General features: G+C 37.0%; 2 protein-coding genes across 3 annotated transcripts in view; one reads left to right on the forward strand and one right to left on the reverse strand.

Moving 5' to 3' along the window:
• The window catches only part of HPGD (15-hydroxyprostaglandin dehydrogenase), a 33,401-nt gene extending 20,544 nt beyond the window's left edge, over positions 1-12,857 (reverse strand). The window contains exons 1-4 of one of the 2 annotated variants that reach the window (XM_066387958.1): positions 12,598-12,837; positions 12,224-12,347; positions 8,361-8,467; positions 1,639-1,735 (exon numbers count right to left, since the gene is read on the reverse strand). In XM_066387958.1, the coding sequence (XP_066244055.1) occupies positions 1,639-1,735; positions 8,361-8,467; positions 12,224-12,347; positions 12,598-12,690 (421 nt within the window). In that variant the 5' untranslated portion in view covers positions 12,691-12,837. Of the gene's footprint in view, positions 1-1,638; positions 1,736-8,360; positions 8,468-12,223; positions 12,348-12,597 lie in introns of both variants that reach the window. The other variant, XM_066387966.1, reaches the window with a different exon arrangement.
• The window catches only part of CTSB (cathepsin B), a 698,317-nt gene that overhangs the window by 13,789 nt on the left and 665,278 nt on the right, over positions 1-19,250 (forward strand). The gene's annotated exons all lie outside the window — the stretch shown is intronic.

Consider the following 19,250-nt stretch of genomic DNA (forward strand, 5'->3'; position numbering starts at 1 on the left):
AGTAAAGAACTATTGATTTTTTTCTAGAATTTTAAAAGTAAGGAATCTGGCTACATTGCACAAAAAGTTCTACCAAAGGCTGATAGCTACTCTGATATCAACTGATAGGAAATTATACTGCCTTGAATGAAGAAGTCTAGATGCATGTTGTGACAGAGGTTATATACTGTCCACTGGAACCAACTCTCCCCTTAGGCACACAGCTAGGCTGCATTTCCTAGACTTTCCTGCAGTTAGATGAGCCATGAGGACAAATTCTAAACTGGAATGTGAGCAGAAGTAAGATGTGCCATCACTCGGCATATCGAAAGAGCAGCTTTGCCCGCTTAGTGTTCTCTTTCTATTGGAGAAGAGCCCACCAATGTCACAGTTACTGAAGACAGAGCTTCCGCCAGCCTTGTTCTCCAAATGACTGAGTGAAAAATAAGCATATCCTATATTTAAGCCATTATGTGTCTGGGTTTATTTGTTTAGCATTGAAGGGGGGCAGACTAGGCCACCCCCCAATATGCTACTTTGGCAGAAGGATTATTTTGAGGTAAAGAAACTTGAAAAACAACAGGTGTAAGAAAGGCACTTGGACGTCCCCTTTTCTTCCTGACAGCAGGAGTTAAAAATCTAATGTAAAAGATGCCCAACCAATACCAGGAAGAAGCATTCTTATCACCAGAGACCCAGAGTCAAGGCCAAGAGAAATCTGTACAAACAGACCTTGTTAAAAGTTAAATGGTTTTTATCTTCTTAGTCTCCCTGTATATTTTAGTAACTTTGCCACAATTGCCTCTGTTTGCTCAACCTAGTTTATAAGCACTTAGGCCCTAGCCATTTCTTTGCATCTACAGTCTCTACGCAGCTTCCATGTACAAGTTAACATCTGTATGCTTTCCTCTAGTGGGTCTGTCTCATGTCAACTTAATTCTCAGGCCCAGCCAGAGACTCTAAGAGAACAGAGGTCCAGTTTGGCATATCCCGACAGCATATTCCAATTACTATATCTGCTATATTTTAAAACTCCACATTCTTACCAAAGTCACATGGAAGTCAAGATACCTTAATATTGTTTTGTACTTTTCACTCTGTCAAGGGTGCTTTCACATGTATTGCTGATCAAAAATCTCACAACAACTTTTGAGAAACAGTAACTCCAGGAAAATGTGTTTGCTTTTTTAATAGTACTGCAGTAAGATAACTTAATAAGTCACAATTTAAAAAATAATAGAAATAAACAGATTAAAATTTTGATATGCAATAGAAAATCACAGAGCCATTAAAAAGAAAATTAAAGTTTCAATTTCAAACCCAAAGGATAATAAATAGACTTTGAAGAATTACTTTTGTGGTTCAAAAAACCAATAAAAAATTAAAAATTTTTAATAATAAACTTAAAAAAAATTTCTCCCCCCAGTGATTTGAGAGAAAGAGAGAGAAAGGCAGGGAGAGAGAGAGGAGGGAAAGGAGAGAAGCTTCAACTCGCTGTTCCACTTCGTTGTTACATTTAGTTGTGTACTCAATGATTGCTTCCCCTACGGGCTGTGACCAGGGATTGAACCCCCACTCTCAGTGTACTGGGACAACACTTTGTCCACTGAGCCACCAGCCAGGGCAATAAATTATTATTAATAAAACAAGTGTCCTTACCTGCCAAAGATGACATATTGATAATGATGCCACCTTCACCTCCATTTTGCTTACTCATGTAATCCAAACCAAGATAGGTTCCACTGATAACAGAAACCTAATCCAGGGGCATGAATGAGAAAAGCAACATGGCCGTTACCCAATGTCATATAATCACACACAATTATTTTTATTCCTATTGCAGAGACTTAGGTAGACTTCTGCAACTGTTACCAATGAAGGGTTTTGAAATGGCTTTTGTTTCCCTAAAGTTGTGGAGTTTATCACAGCTCTGCAAAACCTGACTTAGAGATTCTATGGTAAAGATTGTAATCCTATAGTGTTTTGTCAATTTAACTCAACTCCGCATTTTAAAGAATTCTTTATATTCTTTTCCTTATCTAAATGGATGCAAAATTTATCTACCTTTATTAGAAGCATATGCTCCTCATTTCCAGGGAGTATACATTCATCTGCCCTGTTTACGTAATTCTCTTAGATCTTGCAATACATAATAGTGGATACACTTAAGTTCCTACAGTTTTCATTTGCTTTTGTATCTACTTCTTTTCCCTGGAATACAGAGGAAAGTGATGCCCCAGCTTTAGTGCAGACACTGATTAATCTAATTCAGTCATGGAAATCCCATTCTCCTTGCCAGTGACTGGTTCAGGAACCGGCATGGGACCCATTTCCTGCCAGTGAGAAACATGGTCAGCTGGAAGAGGTGGAGGGTGGGTCCAGGTTGGAGCAGGGTGGTGGAAGATGCTCATGAGAAAACTTTTGTTACTCTTAAGAAAACCAGAAAGAAATGACTACGTGACTCCTTTTTTATTGCTTTGTATGGATGCAATGGCTGGATTGAATATTGTCAGCACCCTTATGATGAAACCAGCATAAAGGAGGGGAGCGGGAAGAGGAGCAAAGAAAGGGGGTCCTGATGATACCACGGAGATGCAAAGTCAAACAGTCCTGACACTGCAATCTTACCGTGTGAGGTCATATAACTTTTATCCAGTGTGAGTGGGAGATTTCTGTCACTTGGGACATAAGGTCCTCAGTAATGTTTATCACTTAATTGGTTTATCATGGCTTAAAACTGTGCTTTTGAGGGTTTACTCTGCTTCACTACTCATCGCCACATGTAGGCACCTTCTCTTTCATTCTATCATTTAGAATTCACCCCCAGCCAAAACCACTTGTGTTATGAGACTTATATTTTAAATCTTATTTTCCCTTTAAATTAAGAACTCCTCTGCCTTCCAACTCAGACTCCTAAAAGGTGAAAATTTTCTTTTGACATCTTAATTCCTACTTTTTTCATTTCTTATAATACAGCAAAGAAAATGATACAATTGATAATGAGTCTGAAACTGTGAGCACACAATAATGTTAACCTTCTTTTAATTTAAAAAGTCCTTTGGAAGTTTTCTGATAAGAGTTCAGAATTGTCTCTCTACCTAATAGGAGTTTAGAACAAAAAAGTAAATTGAAGATTCTATTCACTTAAGCCATGTGTAATTTTGATGTTAAGTAGGTTTAGGGAGAATGAGTAAAATCTCCACGTGATTCCCCCTAAAATGGAAACACAAAACATTAATGGTTTATATAAGAAGGGAAAAAATGTAGATGGCTGAAATTACTGGTTAGTTAGATGCTCTTAGCTTCCAAGCCTCCAGCATGTCCGAACAGAATTTCTGTTTGTGCTTAATGGCACTACGCTTTGATTCTCAGGTATTTACAGCGCTGCTGACACCCCACTTTTGTGTTTTCAACATCTACAAATGCAAATAGAAAATTTGGAAACATGTAAGCTTTATTAAATATTTTTTAAAAAGCAAGACTGATTCCAGGTCTTTGGTGGAGGATGAGGACAAAGCATAATTTTCCCATCTATTATTAGGATAAGAACTGAGTAACTTTTCAAATGAAAACATTCTTAAAATAAATCCACACAACAAAGTTTAATGCTTTGCCTTTAAGGTTCTTTCCTTTCCCAATACAGTTCTCAAGGAATATACACACGATCACCTCTTTTTCTGACTTTATTTTTCATCTTTTTATTTTTCATGTTCAGTATTTTTTCACTTTTCTTAAGTGGCTGATATTACTGTCTTGCCCACTGCAGAAATTACTTAAAATTTAGCAAGTTAACATTATAGTTAACTATTGCTATAAATAGTTCAACTGGATCTTTAGATATTATAGAAAAGCAACAACAGAAAGTAGCTAATTTAATTTGTAATCAACATCTTGGGAGCCAAGAAAAGGGAGTACATTTGACAACAAAGTTTCTATCCATTTATTCAACTTGCCATTTAAAGGCAGAGTAGGAATCCAACTCATATAAAAATATAATAGAATGAAGAAAATGTAGATTTTTATAGTTTGGAAAAGAAATGCAATTTATTGAATGAATACTATGCAGGACTACTTTGCTGGATGTCTCATACATATTATGGTTTATTTAAGCTTAACCATCCTTAGAAGTGATCTTCAATCTTTCACAAACTCGGAAATTTAAGATTAGAGAAATAAAAGGTCAAGTATTCTACATTCTAGACTAAAGTCTAGTTTTGACTAATTCTAAATGTATGCCTTTTCCAGTTCAAATCTTTAGTCAACTCTTGTATTTATGAAAAAAAAATCATTAGAAATAGCCATCTGTTTTGTTTAATTTTTATTTGAATATCTTAAGGGATTCAATGTATGTTAGTTATGTGTCCAAATGAGATTATAAATCCCACTTGGGTCGGAATGAATTATTAGATTTATTAAAGCTTGAGAATGTAAAATAAATACATTATAGAATGTCCTTATCAATATTCAAGTTAAATCTATCTCTGGCCAATTGCCAGAGTAACCTTTGATATTCTGCTAAAACTACTTCTTTCTGAACATCCCTAGTAAGCTCTGTACAGCTATAAATAAGGCCACTGTGGTTGGCTTCAGACTAGGGAGGAAGTTCAGAACAACCGAATGGAAACAGAAGACTGGGAAGAGTTTAATGCATCTCTCATGTGGGAAGAGTGGTAAAGAACAAGGAAGAGGTTTAGTTTAATAAAGATTCAAAGTGGAAGGACAGATAACACTGTCTGTCAATACTAATGTATCAGGAAACCATCCAAACATTGTTTGAAAATACAAAACTGAATATCTGTGGATGTAAAGTATCATAGAATGGCATTTATTTATCCAATAAATATTAATTGAGCATCTATTCTGTACAAAAAACAACTTTCTGCTTTCAAAAGGCTTTCTATTCTGTACAAAAAACAACTTTCTGCTTTCAAAACAAACTCATAAGTTACACATGTATAAAATCATTCTAAGAATAATTTTAATAAAATTTAAAAATTGGTACATCGTATAAGAATGGTATAAATATGTTGTATGAGATTTCACAAGAGAGAGATATGTACTAAGGTCCTTTAAATGGTTACTCTTTTACAAGGACAGGATCATAGAAAAAGTGTGCAAAGAACACGCAGGAGGCAAATGGCATTCAGAACATTACTTAAAAATTACTGTGTAAACCACACACAAATATTTGCATTATACTAACTGAGATAATCAAGTTGGAAGAACAATGATTGGTCACATTCTAATCTACTTTTGCAATGGGTGTCTTAAGGAGGAGGGAAAGTAACCTGTTTTTTAGTTATATTTGAGAACAAAGGTTATATCTTGTTCTATGTAAAATTAAACAAATGTCATCGGTCACTGATATTAAGCTAAGGAGTGACTTGTATCAGAAGAGTCTGAAGAAAAATAAAGGCCAGCTAAATTTTAATAAGGAAGAACCCCGTAGAGTAAATTATAACTAAAGGAGTCAAATAAAATCCCCTTGGTCTTCCAGAATTTCCTATTTTCAGATAATGTAGCACTTTGGAGGAGGTGTTCATTCACTTAAGCTATATTCAAGCAGACATGCTCTCTCAGCTAGATGAAAATAGATAATGCAAATCCTTTGTGACAACCTCTCCACTATTTTTGTGTTTCTCACATTAACTAATCACTGCACCCTTTTCTAACATCTGCTTTCTCAGAGGAAAGACACAGAAGGTATCCATTATGAATGCATCGAATGTAAGAACTTTATATCCTTGTGACCTTTATCTACAACATATCTGTAGATCTGTATCACCGATGAAACTATTAAAAACATCAAGAGTGGTGCTAAAGGGAGAAAGCTGTTGCAACATGATTTGTGCTTTTTTGCTAGGATAGAGTGATGCAAAAAAAAAAAAAAATCTCATCACTATGTGGTTTTGGAAAGTAGCATAAGTTTATAAAAACATATTCTTAAAAACTCATGAAGCTCCCAATTGGTTGTATATTCACTTCTTTTTTAAATCTTGCAACCAAAAGATATAAGAAAATATGCCTTATGACAAATCGGGGTAACCACCAAAGAGTAAATATAAAATGTATGAGTTTCTTACCAGCTGAAGAAAATTAAAGCTATCAGATAAAATTTAAGAAAGGAATAGAAAAAGAACAAAAACAAAAAGCAAACTTAGTAAACATAAAATGTGAAATTAAGTGGAAGAAAAATCTTAATAAAAGTAAAAATAAATATAAGTGGCTTAAATTCACAAATATAAAAAGCAGGTGTCCCCAGAGATGATTTAAAAAATAAAGTAGCATACTATATTTTCAGCAAGAGACAAATTTAACATAAAAGTTTACTTTTATTTTTAAAATAATGTAATAGAAAAAGCTATGTTTAGGTCAATGAAAACAGGGGTACTGATTATATATATGGAAATACTTGAATGAATCAAAACCTATAGGTTGCAAAGGGAGATACAACTTAAAAAATCAAATTAGAAATCAATAAATTATAATTACTAGAAATTTATGCTTAAAATATTATAGGTTTATAATATTGCAGAGTCCAACCTACCAGAATTATGGAAAAAGGCAGGCAAATTAATACCTGTCATTTGAGATATGATTTCATTTTGTTCTAAAACTGACAGATCAAGGAGATAAAAGGTAGCAAAAAAAACAACTGAACCTCAAACAAAATAGAAATATTATAAAATAAAATTATAAGCTATAATCATTTATAAGCAGAGGAACACAAATATAAAATTAAATTAGGTATAACTAAGCAAATTCAATGGTGTAATAAACGATATAATATGTATATGTGCTGCCAAAGCAAGCATGATTGATATAATATGATTAACTATGATTTTGCCTAGAGATATAAGTATGGTTCACAATGAGAAAATATTTCCTTTTTATTTTACTTACATTACTAGTTTGAGGGGAAAAAAATTATAGAATTGTCTTAGCTCAGGAAAAGTAGTTGTCAGATTTCTTTAAACATACACATACAACAGAAAGATTTCGAGGAAAAGTTGACAAATAGGTCTTAGAATTGTTTTGAAATATAATGATAGCCAGGGTCACTTGAGACAAAGTTTAAAAAGAACTGCAAGGAATGTGTTTTTACTTTCAAATAGTAGCTTCTGTTTTCACTTAAAGGAGTTTAGGCTTCTATCAACTTTTTACCCTTATCAAAGTGATGCTTAACAGATTCGGCTCTTTTGTGAAATAGTGTAATTCTGACACCCATCAGGTTATTAATACATTTAAGTAATTTCTGCTCGGAATGTTGATTCAAGTCAAACATTTATTGCCCAAGCACTATATCTTCAAGATATTGGGCTGATTACTGAGAGAGGGACAAAGGAAACCATAACACAGTTTCTCTTTTGAAGACGTTTATCATCTCTTAGTTGGATATCATGAAGTAGGGGCCACTCCCTGTATGTTCATACACACACAGTGGCCCCTCTGTCCTTTCCCCACGCCCACTTTGCAAGTGAAAATGACCTTAGCATGGGCAAAGTAACTGCATGTACAGCTCAGCTGGGACATTTTGCTTTAGGGAAGGTTTGAGTTTTATTAAACCCCTAAGCCTTACGTCAAGTGTGTTTATAAAATAGGATAACCAACAAATGTGATACAATGGACCCAACAGAGATTTTACTTCCCAGTTCTACATTTTTATAATTTAAGTAAGAGCTAGATAGTCATCAAACACTATGAAAATTACACACATGCACCTGCACATACAAACACGTACAGGCACACACACAGCGACTTTCAGGATAAAAAAATCTTAATAATTACGAAGTCCAAAGGTTACTTTGGCCTTGTTTTCTGTTATATTCCCAGAATTAAATTAAGATTTCTTTTTTAAATAAGTTAAGCCAGGGTCATTTTATTTATTTTTTCTTTAAAGAGCAGGATGATAAATGTTTGCATATCATAGGGTCTCTGTCACAATTCTTCAATTTTGCTATAACAAAATGAAAGCACTCAGAGACAATGTATCAATGAATGACTATAGCTTTTTACATTCCTTTTCACTTTTTTCAACCATTTAAAAAATGTAAAACCTATTTTGAGCTTGCTGGTCACACAAAAACAGATGGCAAGCTGGTGCGACCTGTGGGCCATAGTTCGCCAACTCTTAAGTCATGCAATAAACTATGTTTCTTCTTATATTTTCTTATTATTTTAAGACAGATTTAGTTTTATAATTAAAAATCTCAAATATCTTCCTATTTTTCAAAGGAAATGCTTTTTTCCCCGCTTTCTGTAAGTTCCCTTTTTCTATACTATGCCATTGTATGGTTTCCATGAACATAAGAACCATTTTTCTTGAAAAACATCACATTATTAAATAATTTTAAGCAATACACATAGCTAAGAAAGCTTACCAAATTAATTTGCAGTGTTTTTTCCCAGTTTTTCTCATTATTCACTCCAGCATTATTGACCAAAATGTCCAGTCTTCCAAAGTGATCTACAACTTTTCTGAAAGTATCTAATATAAAAAAAAGATAGTATAGATATGTTTTTACTCTCCACATATACTATAAATCATATCTTATGCCATGAAGTGAATTTTATTTCTCCACCCTGATGGTGAAAGAGGGTGGAGAAATTATACTATTAGAGGCTTAATGCTTTGCTCCTCGAAGTATGGTTTGAGCCAGCAGCATCAGTCAGCATTTCCCAGGAGCTTATTAGAAAGGCAGAATCTGTGACCACCACAGACCTGAATCACGACTCTCAACTTTAATGAGATCCCTAGGTGGTTTGTATGCACGTTGAAGTTTGCTATTCAATAACTTTTTTATTAGTTGTTCATTTTAGAAAGGAAGGAGAGAGAGAGAGAAAGAGAGAGAAAGATGAGGGTAGGAGCAGGAAGCATCAACTCCCATATGTGCATTGACCAGGCAAGCCCCGGGTTTTGAACTGGTGACCTCAGAGTTCCAGGTTGACGTTTTATCCACTGCGCCACCACAGGTCAGGCAACTAAGCAGTAACTTAATGGTGTAAATTTGAGGGAACTGAACCTCCTCCTATGCTAATAGCCCTCAGAAGTTAGTGGGGCAGCCAGCATCTCTCTGTCCCTAAGAACTTACTGAAGCTCTTTGGCTTAGACTATGACAAATATCCTTTTTATTTGAATATTATTTTCATAAACTATAGTGTTAAACATGTGTTCTTGTGTATTCAAATCTATTCTCATCATTTCAGGGAGTTTTGAGACACTAGTAAGTAAAATCAGATTTTTATTCAGTGGATACTATAACTTTAGGTGTACTAGTTCACACATTTCTCTTTCTCACTGTTATCACTACTGTATACAAGTAGTCTGTATAAAAACTATGTTCAACCAAGGTCAAGTTCGCACAGATTCTGAGGCTTGAAGGTCACTCATTCCATTGTCCAATTACATATCGATTTCTTGCAAAGCATCCCAAGCCAGTTCATACTAAATTTTACTACCCTTGTATTGAGAAACATATTCTTTCTCAGAGTTGACTTTTACATAGTTCTATTGATTTACACTGTTTCCCCGGGCTTTTACCATTAGTTCTAGTTCTATTACTTGAGACTGTAGATAACAATTGTGGTTGCTCTTCCAAATGGCAATACATGTCCTCAGGTCTTGGGGCTAACATATGAGTTCTCTGAAAAAAGTACATCCACATAAACTTCATTTTGATTCAAATAAAATCATAGAATTTTTAACAATCAGCAGACATATTGAGGAGGGCATGGATTAATCAGTTCCCAAATAGATAATTTATTACACAAGTTAGTTGTCAAAAATAGTGCCAAGATTTTTAATATGCGCCCTTTTACCAAACAGGAATGAATAACAACAAAACAAAAACTGTTTACTTTTTCATGGAATTTTTTAAAGGCTTCTTAAGATCTCAAACTGATCACAGAAAAGGTCCTCTAGTAGAAAATATCTAAGTTTTTTGGTTTATTTTTTTTTGTATTTCATCCTAAGAATGTTCTCTTCAGAACTCCACATCCACCTTAAAGGAGATTAAGTTGTTAAATATGATGTTTAATTGCTTCTTTGATTTTTGTTGTTGTTTTGTTTACCACTGCATTTATTATATTCTGCCCTTACCAATGTATAATGTATCATCTTCTTTCTTACATACCACTGGATTTTGGGCTCAAGCAATTTACAGTCTAGCTCTTGGTGACATTTATATGCTGTGGTACTCTTTATAATTTACCTACCCCTCCCTGCCCTCATTTGCATTTATTCATTTATAAAATGAGTTACTTCTTCTTCAGCTCCAAGAACATTTTCACCTTTGTATTATCATGATTTCATTGAAACCTCCTTTGGTCACACGTCTAAACCATTTCAAAAGTTCTGGGCGCCACTAAATCCTGAAGTTGGAATAGTTGATACCGTATTTTCCTGAAGTGCAAATACATGCTTATGTCCAGACAGCACGTGAATTTCTCATAACCACATGCCTTCTCTTGGTCACTTATTATGTGTCTGTTTCCTCCTCCACAATCACTTATCCTTAAGGAATGTGTTTACAGCCAAAGTACTAAGTTTAAATACAGAAAAGCAAAAACAATTAAGGTTAAATGTCACATGTGTAACTACATAAATTCCTACAGAAATAGCTTCCAGATGATCTATACTGTTTCTTATTCCATCTGCATAAATGTTGAGATTTGACATGCCTCTATTCTTTTTTTTTTTTTTTTTTTTTGTATTTTTCTGAAGCTGGAAACGGGGAGAGACAGTCAGACAGACTCCCGCATGTGCCCGACCGGGATCCACCCGGCACGTCCACCAGGGGGCGACGGTCTGCCCACCAGGGGGCGATGCTCTGCCCCTCCAGGGCGTAGCTCTGTCGCGACCAGAGCCACTCTAGCGCCTGGGGCAGAGGCCAAGGAGCCATCCCCAGCGCCCGGGCCATCTTTGCTCCAATGGAGCCTTGGCTGCGGGAGGGGAAGAGAGAGACAGAGAGGAAGGAGAGGGGGAGGGGTGGAGAAGCAGATGGGCGCTTCTCCTGTGTGCCCTGGCCGGGAATCGAACCCCGGACTTCTGCACGCCAGGCCGACGCTCTACCACTGAGCCAACCGGCCAGGGCCAACATGCCTCTATTCTTGATGCAAAATATCATATGTGAGCAATAACACTTTATCCTCTGGCAAAATATGTTCCACCAGTGCTGTGTTTATATATCTCTTCCACTCATGCTTGTAATCCATGTTATAGATCTTTATTAGCACCTTATGCTTTTAATTACATATCTTCCTTTAAAACAATTTCCCTTAAATGTAGGGGAATACTCCCTCTACCATGCTAGTCTATTTTCAGTCTCTTACAGAATATCTCAACATTTTCAAAGAAAATCACACTTTAGTGGTTCTTTTAAGAACAGAGTTAGCAGAGTGACTTTTATGTAAGTTTTTTGCTCCATTGATAAAACATGTGCCCAACAATTTACTCTGTCTTTCAAGAAAACTTAGTGAGATATAAATACTGTATATTTTCTAATTTTTCCCAGAAAAATATGTATTTTTTCATGCACATCTTTAGGGCTTGTATATGACCAAATCTGTTTATATGCCAATATCAGTTCCTATATTTCACAAGTAGATTGTTCTATTTTAAGTAAGTAGACAGAAACAGGAAAGGCATTGAGGAAAGTCTGATAGAAACTTTTCTTCTGCCATTTTAAAAGCGTAATACAGCTATGATTATTTTTAAAGTACTGTCTAGTGGGGGGAAAACCAGAGAACATATGGTTAACAGCACCTAGCATGTCTGTGCTGGTGACCCTTGATCTTGCACCCTAGTGCACTTTAAAAGAGAAACACTGCCACATTTAATTGTCCTGTCTTCCAGCTTTCTGGAGGAAATTGTTTGCTACAGTCCCTCAGTCTACATTTAGCTTTCCAAGTTCCATCCGCAGTTTCAATCATTTAATAATTACTGTTGAATACACAAAGGAATTTTGATTACATTATGTGCTGCCAGATGACTAAAATAAAAGGATTTCTTAAGCAGAGTTGGGTTCCCCTCCCCTCTACTTTTTTTTTTTTTTGGCTATTGGGATGTCAATAGAAAACAACACTCCAAGCTATCTCGTGGAGCTTGGATGTAGCTGCTTTCCAGGAGCGGTCCCTGCCTGCTGCCTGCCCGAGGCTGGCCCTCTGGTTCCAGGCTGCCTTCAGGTTATTGCTTGCTCAAGGTAAAAGTGTGTTCCCTGTTGATGGATGGGTCCCAGTCTCTTACCTCTTAGTTGTTCCTGGTTCGCCACATCGCACTGGATGAATAGAGTCTTCTGAGGTTCAAACTGCTCGTCCAGAGCAGCTTTACATTTCTTACTTGCTTCATGATTCCAATCTACCAGCGCTACCTACAGATAGAAGAGAGGAATTCAAGTCCTGCGCAGCTCATGAAACAGACACGCAGATGAACAGTAAAAAACAGCAGGACGCTTCTATTTTGGACCTGACATTCAGCAATTAAAGGTCGGCTTTCCCCCCACCAGCCTCCTAGTCTCCCCGGGAGCCCCATGGCTTGGCGGGAGTGTGAGTGTGTGTGTGTGTGGGGTGGGGAGTCTCAAGGCGATCAGAGAAGTTTCTGCGGCCGGGCGCCGCCCTTACCTTGGCACCCTTGTGCAGCAGCGCCTCTGCGACCGCTCTACCGATGCCCTGCGCGGCGCCGGTTACCAGCGCCACTTTGCCGTTCACGTGCATGGTGCGGCCCTGCTTGGAGTCTCCGCGCCGCCGCAGCTTTTATGTTCCCCCGGCGCGCGCGCGTGCACCCCGGCCCCGCGCTCCCTTGCGAGTGGGCGGGGATGAAACTGTCCAGCCAACGTCAGGGTGCACCCGGGACTGTGTCACCTTGCCCTGAGCGCTCCGGCGCGGAGCTGCGCGATCTTTGCCTTCTTCACTCCCAGCCAAACCCAAGTCACAGCCTTCCCTCAACCTCTGGCTGCGTTACTGGCGATGAGCTAGCAGGAAAAGCAGAAAAGTAATGTCTGAAAAGCTATTTCCCTCCATCAATAATATTGTGGTGACTTAGGTATGGTGCCAGTGGGTACAGGAAACTTTGTAAAGTATATGATTGTCTAACCATTATTCTGCACACCAGAAAGTAATACACAATAATATTGACTGTAAACTGTAATTGAAAAACAAAACTTAAAAAAATTCCTTCAGTTGCCAAAGGGGGGCAGAGAATAGATTTGGGAGCTAAATTTCTTCCTCCGTTCAAGGTCCAGGCCCTTGCTCCCCGCCCACCCCCCAAATAAAAAGCAAACAAAGCCAACGTATAGGAATGTTGCTCTGTTGTTCTTTTGTCTCTTTCAAAGGTTTTGTCTCAATGCCAATCTCATGGACTTTCGGGTGGGAATGGGGGCAGCCAAGTTAAGTCAACACCACTGTTTTTTACTTAGTAGTGTTTTTGACAAACTTGTAAAGGTTCTGGATAAGTGAACTGTGCTCTGACCTGAAACTCCTGAATCTATCATTTCAAGGCTGGGACTTTGCGGATCCTGTTGACACTCCTGTTTCAAATCAGTATCAATTCTGTGTCATCTTGAGAACTCTCGCAAAAAACTGTCATGTACTTACACAGAACTCAAGGTCGCTGTCAGCCTGGTGAATTGTTGGTTCAATGGAATGCTTAATTGTTGAGTCATACTTGCTTCAGAGCTCGGAGTTAAGTATGGGCCAGAGGTTCCCTGTCCTCCAGGAACTGAGAGCGGTGTGCCAAGATGCCTTCAGCCAAAGCTATTTTGCTGACCTAGTCAATTTTCTTTTCTTTTTTCATGTCATCACCTGCAAGCTTCAATTTTATTTCTCCAAGCTTAATGCCCACTGGCATTTATTTTCATGAACAAAGAAATCTAAGCATTGGGGAGGTGACCTTTGCAAGCTTACAGAACACTGGAGGAAGGCGACTGGTTCAGCAGGCAAGAAGTGTTTGGGGAGAGGGGCTGTGTCAGAGATAATGTTTTCAGTAAGCCACTGAAGCGGGTCCTCCAAGTTGCTTTGAAAACGGGTCTTGAAAAAGTATTGAGAAATTAAGACAGGGAAAGAGATATTTATATTCAATTACAATAATTAAAATTGTAATGTGGAAAAATTTTAAAATAAAAGTGTAATGTGAAGAGTAAGTTGAGGTGTCATACTAAACAGCAGGGGATAAAAATAAGAAAAAAAACAAACAAAACCCAGCCCCTCTAGCATTTGCCCAGAACATAATAGAAGAAGAAAAGAAACAGTTTCTTTATCAGAAAAGAACTAACAGAAGAGACAGAAGGAACCTTTGAACAGATATGGGAACCTGTTGGGAGACCAAAGTGTTGCAGCACATGGTGAAAATTGTTTCAAGAAGAAAAGAACCTTTAATGATGCAAAGGACTCTGATGAACACAAGGAAAAGAAGGGTAGAAGAAAAGAAGTTCTTTTAATTGTTCAAGACAATAATTAATGTTAGTAAACTTAGAAGGCACAGTAAACATTAATTCTAACATTTCTTCTGGATTATTAATATAAAATACATATGAAATAGAGAAAAATGTAAGACCCAGTTTCTTTTGTATTGGTTTTATTTTGTTTTCAGCCCATAGGAGAAAGACTGGAATCTAGGGCATAATTACTACTTCTTACTCTTTTTCTTCTCAGTTTCCACTGCTATTGTCTTTGTTCAGAGCCTTATACACTCTCTTGTGATGACAGCAATAGTAGTTAGCCTTTTGAGTTTCTTCTTTGCTCTCCAATTAAAAAAAAAAATTGATTGATTTTAGAAAGAGAAAGAGAGAAACTCAATTTGTTGTTCCACTTACTTATACATTCATTGGATGATTCTTGTATGTGCCCTGACCAAGGGTTGAACCTGCAACCTTGGCATATTGGGACATATCTGACATGTTTACACATCTTCATTTTTTAAATCCTTAAAATATCTGAACTCCAGGGCATTGCTTAGACATTATTCTGTGTCCCGTATCTTTGTTGTAGGCCTTCTTCACATACTAGAAAACCATGTTGGTAAAAATTTATCCCACTCTCCCAGCCTCAGACTTTTGTCTTACAGACAGCATCTGCTCACCTGTCTATCCTTCCCCTTACACTTTCTCCAGTTTTTCTTTTACACTCAGATGCAAAAACTCCACAGTGGCTACACTGATCACATTGTTGTAATTACGTCGCTATCTCTGAGTGACTTCAAGGAGAGCTGTCTTTATTTCTGGATGCCTCCAGCATCTGGTTCTACACCATCCAAAGTACCTGCTTGTACTTGTTGAATAAAGTTCAGATAAATATGGATAGATATTCAATCAAAAGAAGTTGGAAATGTGAACTAGATGGTAAGATTTCCTCTATATCATGGTTACCTTTTAATGTGACTTAAAAGTAAGATCGAAAAAGAACACACATTGGTATATGTACCACATCTTCTTTATCCATTCATCTATCAAAGGACACTTTGGTTATTTGCATGTCTTGACCACCACGAATAATGCTGCAATGAACACAGAGGTGCATATATCTTTGTGAATAAATATTTTCAATTTTTAGGATCGATACCCAGAAGAGAAATTGCTGGGTCATGTGGTAACTTTATTCTTAATTTTTTGAGGACACTCCATACTGTTTTCCATAGTGGCTATACTGGTTTATTCCCACCAGCAATGATTGAGGGTTCCTTTTTTCCCCACAACATCTCCAACATTTATTATCACTTGTCTTGTTGATAATAGCCATTCTAACAGGTATGAAGTAGTATCACATTGTAGTTTTACATTTCCCTAATAGCTAATGAAGTTGAGCATCTTTTCACATCTGTTGGCCATTTGTATTTCTTCTTGAGAGAAGTATTTGTTCAGGTCCTCTGCCCATTTCTTAATTGAATGTTTGTTTCTTTGTTTGTTTGGTGTTGAATTGTATGAGTTCCTTATATAGTTCGGATATTAACTCTTTGTCAGAGCTGTTGTTTGCAAATATCTTCTCCCATTTGGTTGGTTGCCTTTTGTTTTGTTGGCGGTTCCTTTTGCTCTTCAGAAGCTTTTGGTTTGATATAGTCCCATTCATTTATTTTGCCTTTACTTCCCTTGCCTTTGGGGTCAAATTCATAAAATGTTCTCTATGACCAATAAAATACTATTCAGCCATACAAAAAAATGTAATATTACCATTTGGACAACATGGATGGACCTGGAGAATATTATGCTAAGTGAAATAAGTCAGTCTGAAAAAGCTAAGAACCATATAATTTCACTCATCTGTGGGATATAAAACTGCCTCATAGACACAAACAACAGTATGGTGGTTAACAAAGAAAAGAGGGGTAGAGGGTTAGTAAAGGGTGAAGAGAATCAAATATATGTTAACAGAAGATGATTTGGCTTGGGCCACAATGCAGTATACAGACCAGTTATCATAGAAATGTATATTTGAGAATTATATAATCTTAATAACCAGTGTCACTCCAATAAATTTAATTAAAAAAATAAAATACTAAAATAAAATAAATGAACTCTCACCCTCCACACATAAGTCCATAATAAAAAGTCCATTATTGTCCCCATTTTGTGCATGAGATTACCAAGTTTGGGAGCTCACTCTAGGTTACAAAGGTGTCAGTGGCAGAGCCTGGATTCAAACCATTCTGACTTCAAAAAAGACACAACATACCCATGTGCCTGTGCTCTTCTCCTCCCAGTGCTATGCATTCACTATAACAACCATTTGTGCAGCTCACACAGTGCTTTTATACATTACCAGTTGTCAATAAGTATTTAGAATTCCAGACCTGTAGAAACTTCATATCAGTTAGGAATGCTTTCAAGTACATATAACAGAAGAGTCAACTAAGAGGACCTCAGAAAAATAAAGACTTGTTTTGTTCACATGACACTGTTTTGCTCATGTGAAGGTAGGAGACTGGAGTGAGGAGAGATGATTCAGAAGTCAGGGCTGGCAGTAGCTCCTCAGTCATATAGAAAATTGGTTGACTCACTTGGAATGTCTGTCTACTGATCTTGTAGTCAATCTTCCAAGCCCTACTGTGCTATAATAAAGAATTTGTTTCATCTTTGTCCAAGATTCTTGGCATGGAGCTCCTAAAGGCCTTAGAATTTCCTGAGTGATTTCTTTGTTATGCTAATGATGCAAATCACTCATCTGGTTATGGGACTGATCACCAGAAAGTCCAACTATCTGATTAGGGGATTGAAACTTTGGGCCAGTCCTATCTCTGGGAAGGGGTGAGGGACTGGAGATTGAGTTCAATGACATGGTCAATATATAATCAATCATGCCTATATAAGGTAACCGCAATAAAAATCTTGGACACCAAAGCTCAGTGGGTACTTGTGGTGGGTGAGTGATCACTATGCTGGAAGAGTGATATGCCCTAATTTTATGGAGAAGACACACAAGTCCTACATCCCTCCCATACCTCATTCTTTATAATAAAACTGTTATCATGAGTGTAATGCCAAAAAAGAAAGAAAAAAGTACACTGGTATGAAGAAGACTTTTGATATTTTACTATACTTTATATTAAATGTCCATATTTACTTTAAAATATCTATAGGACATTATGTATAGTATATACTAAAACCAGTAGTAAACACATCCTTAGCCATTCCTCCATACCCCCCACAATGAGGGGGGTGTTGATATACATTTCTTGTTCATAACGGTGCTCAGTTTCATTTATATTAGTTATATATTTCTATCATTAACATGATTTGCATAATTAAAAGCATGATTCTTAACTAAAACTATAAAGTTAAATCTGAACGACCCATCATTCATATAATTTATGAAAGCATTCCTATTTTCAAGTTATATTTTACTTAGTTGTTTACAGTTTTTAAAAATAAAAACAAAATAACACAAAATTAAATAACATTTAAATTAAAAGGGATAATATTTGTTCTTCATTTTAATTGCAGGTACTGGGTATTGAACACTTGTTCAGGACCAAACATCCCATAAAGACTAAAAGCACAGCTTCTTTTTTTCTTTTTAATAAATTTTTATTAATGTTAATGGGATGACATTAATAATTCAGGGTACATATATTCAAAGAAAACATGTCTAGGTTATCTTCTCATTAAATTATGTTGCATACCCCTCGCCCAGAGTCAGATTGTCCTCTGTCACCCTCTATCTAGTTTTCTCTGTGCCCCTCCCCCTCCCCCTAAATCTCTCCCTCCCTCCCTCCTGCATCCTCCCTCCCCCCACCCCTGGTAACCACCACACTCTTGTCCATGTCTCTTAGTCTTGTTTTTATGTTCCACCAATGTATGGAATCATGTAGTTCTTGTTTTTTTCTGATTTACTTATTTCACTCTGTATAATGTTATCAAGATCCCACCATTTTGCTATAAATGATCTAATGTCATCATTTCTTATGGCTGAGTAGTATTCCATAGTGTATATGTGCCACATCTTCTTTATCCAATCTTCTATTGAAGGGCTTTTTGGTTGTTTCCATGTCTTGGCCACTGTGAACAAGCACAGCTTCTAGAAACAAAGACTGCCTGGGTTTGAATCCAGTTTGCCCACTTCCAAGGTATGACCTTGATCAAGTTACTTAGCTTCTCTGAATCTCTGCTTCCTCATTAGTAAAATGAGATGATAATAGTGCCTATTTTATAAAGGTGTTATAAAGACTATACTGAATTAAATAACTACAAGTCAAGTGCCTAGACCAGTGACTGGCACTTAGCAATTGTCGTATAAATGCTATTATCATGGAGCACTATACATATATAATTGCATTTACTACTTACAACTCAACTATGAAGTAGTTATTACTGTACTCATTTTACAGATGAGGCAAACAGGTTTGAAAAGGTTAGAAAATTGAGCCAGGTCACCTATCTAGAATATTGAAGGAAATGGCTTTGACTCAATGTGTGGCAGACTCTTGCGTAGCATTTTTTACAATTAAACTTTTTATTTTGAGATCATTGTAGCTGAGCAGTACTTTCAGCCATGATTGAATAGTGAATGTGTTAAAGAATTGTATACCTGGCTCTGGCCAGTTGGCTCAGTGGTAGAGCATTGGCCTGGGGTGTGATGTCCCAGGTTTGATTCCCGGCCAGGACACACAGGAGAAGCGACCATCTGCTTCTCCACCCCTCCCCCCTTTCCTTCCCACAGCCATGGCTCAATTGATTCAAGTGCGTTGGCCCCTGATGCTGAGGATGGCTCTGTGGATCCTCTGCTTCAGGTACTAAAAATAGCACAGTAGTGAGTATGGTCCTAGATGGGCAGAACACCCAGATGGG

Source organism: Saccopteryx leptura, chromosome 1, assembly GCF_036850995.1.
Source record: "Saccopteryx leptura isolate mSacLep1 chromosome 1, mSacLep1_pri_phased_curated, whole genome shotgun sequence".
Classification (NCBI taxonomy): domain Eukaryota; kingdom Metazoa; phylum Chordata; class Mammalia; order Chiroptera; family Emballonuridae; genus Saccopteryx; species Saccopteryx leptura.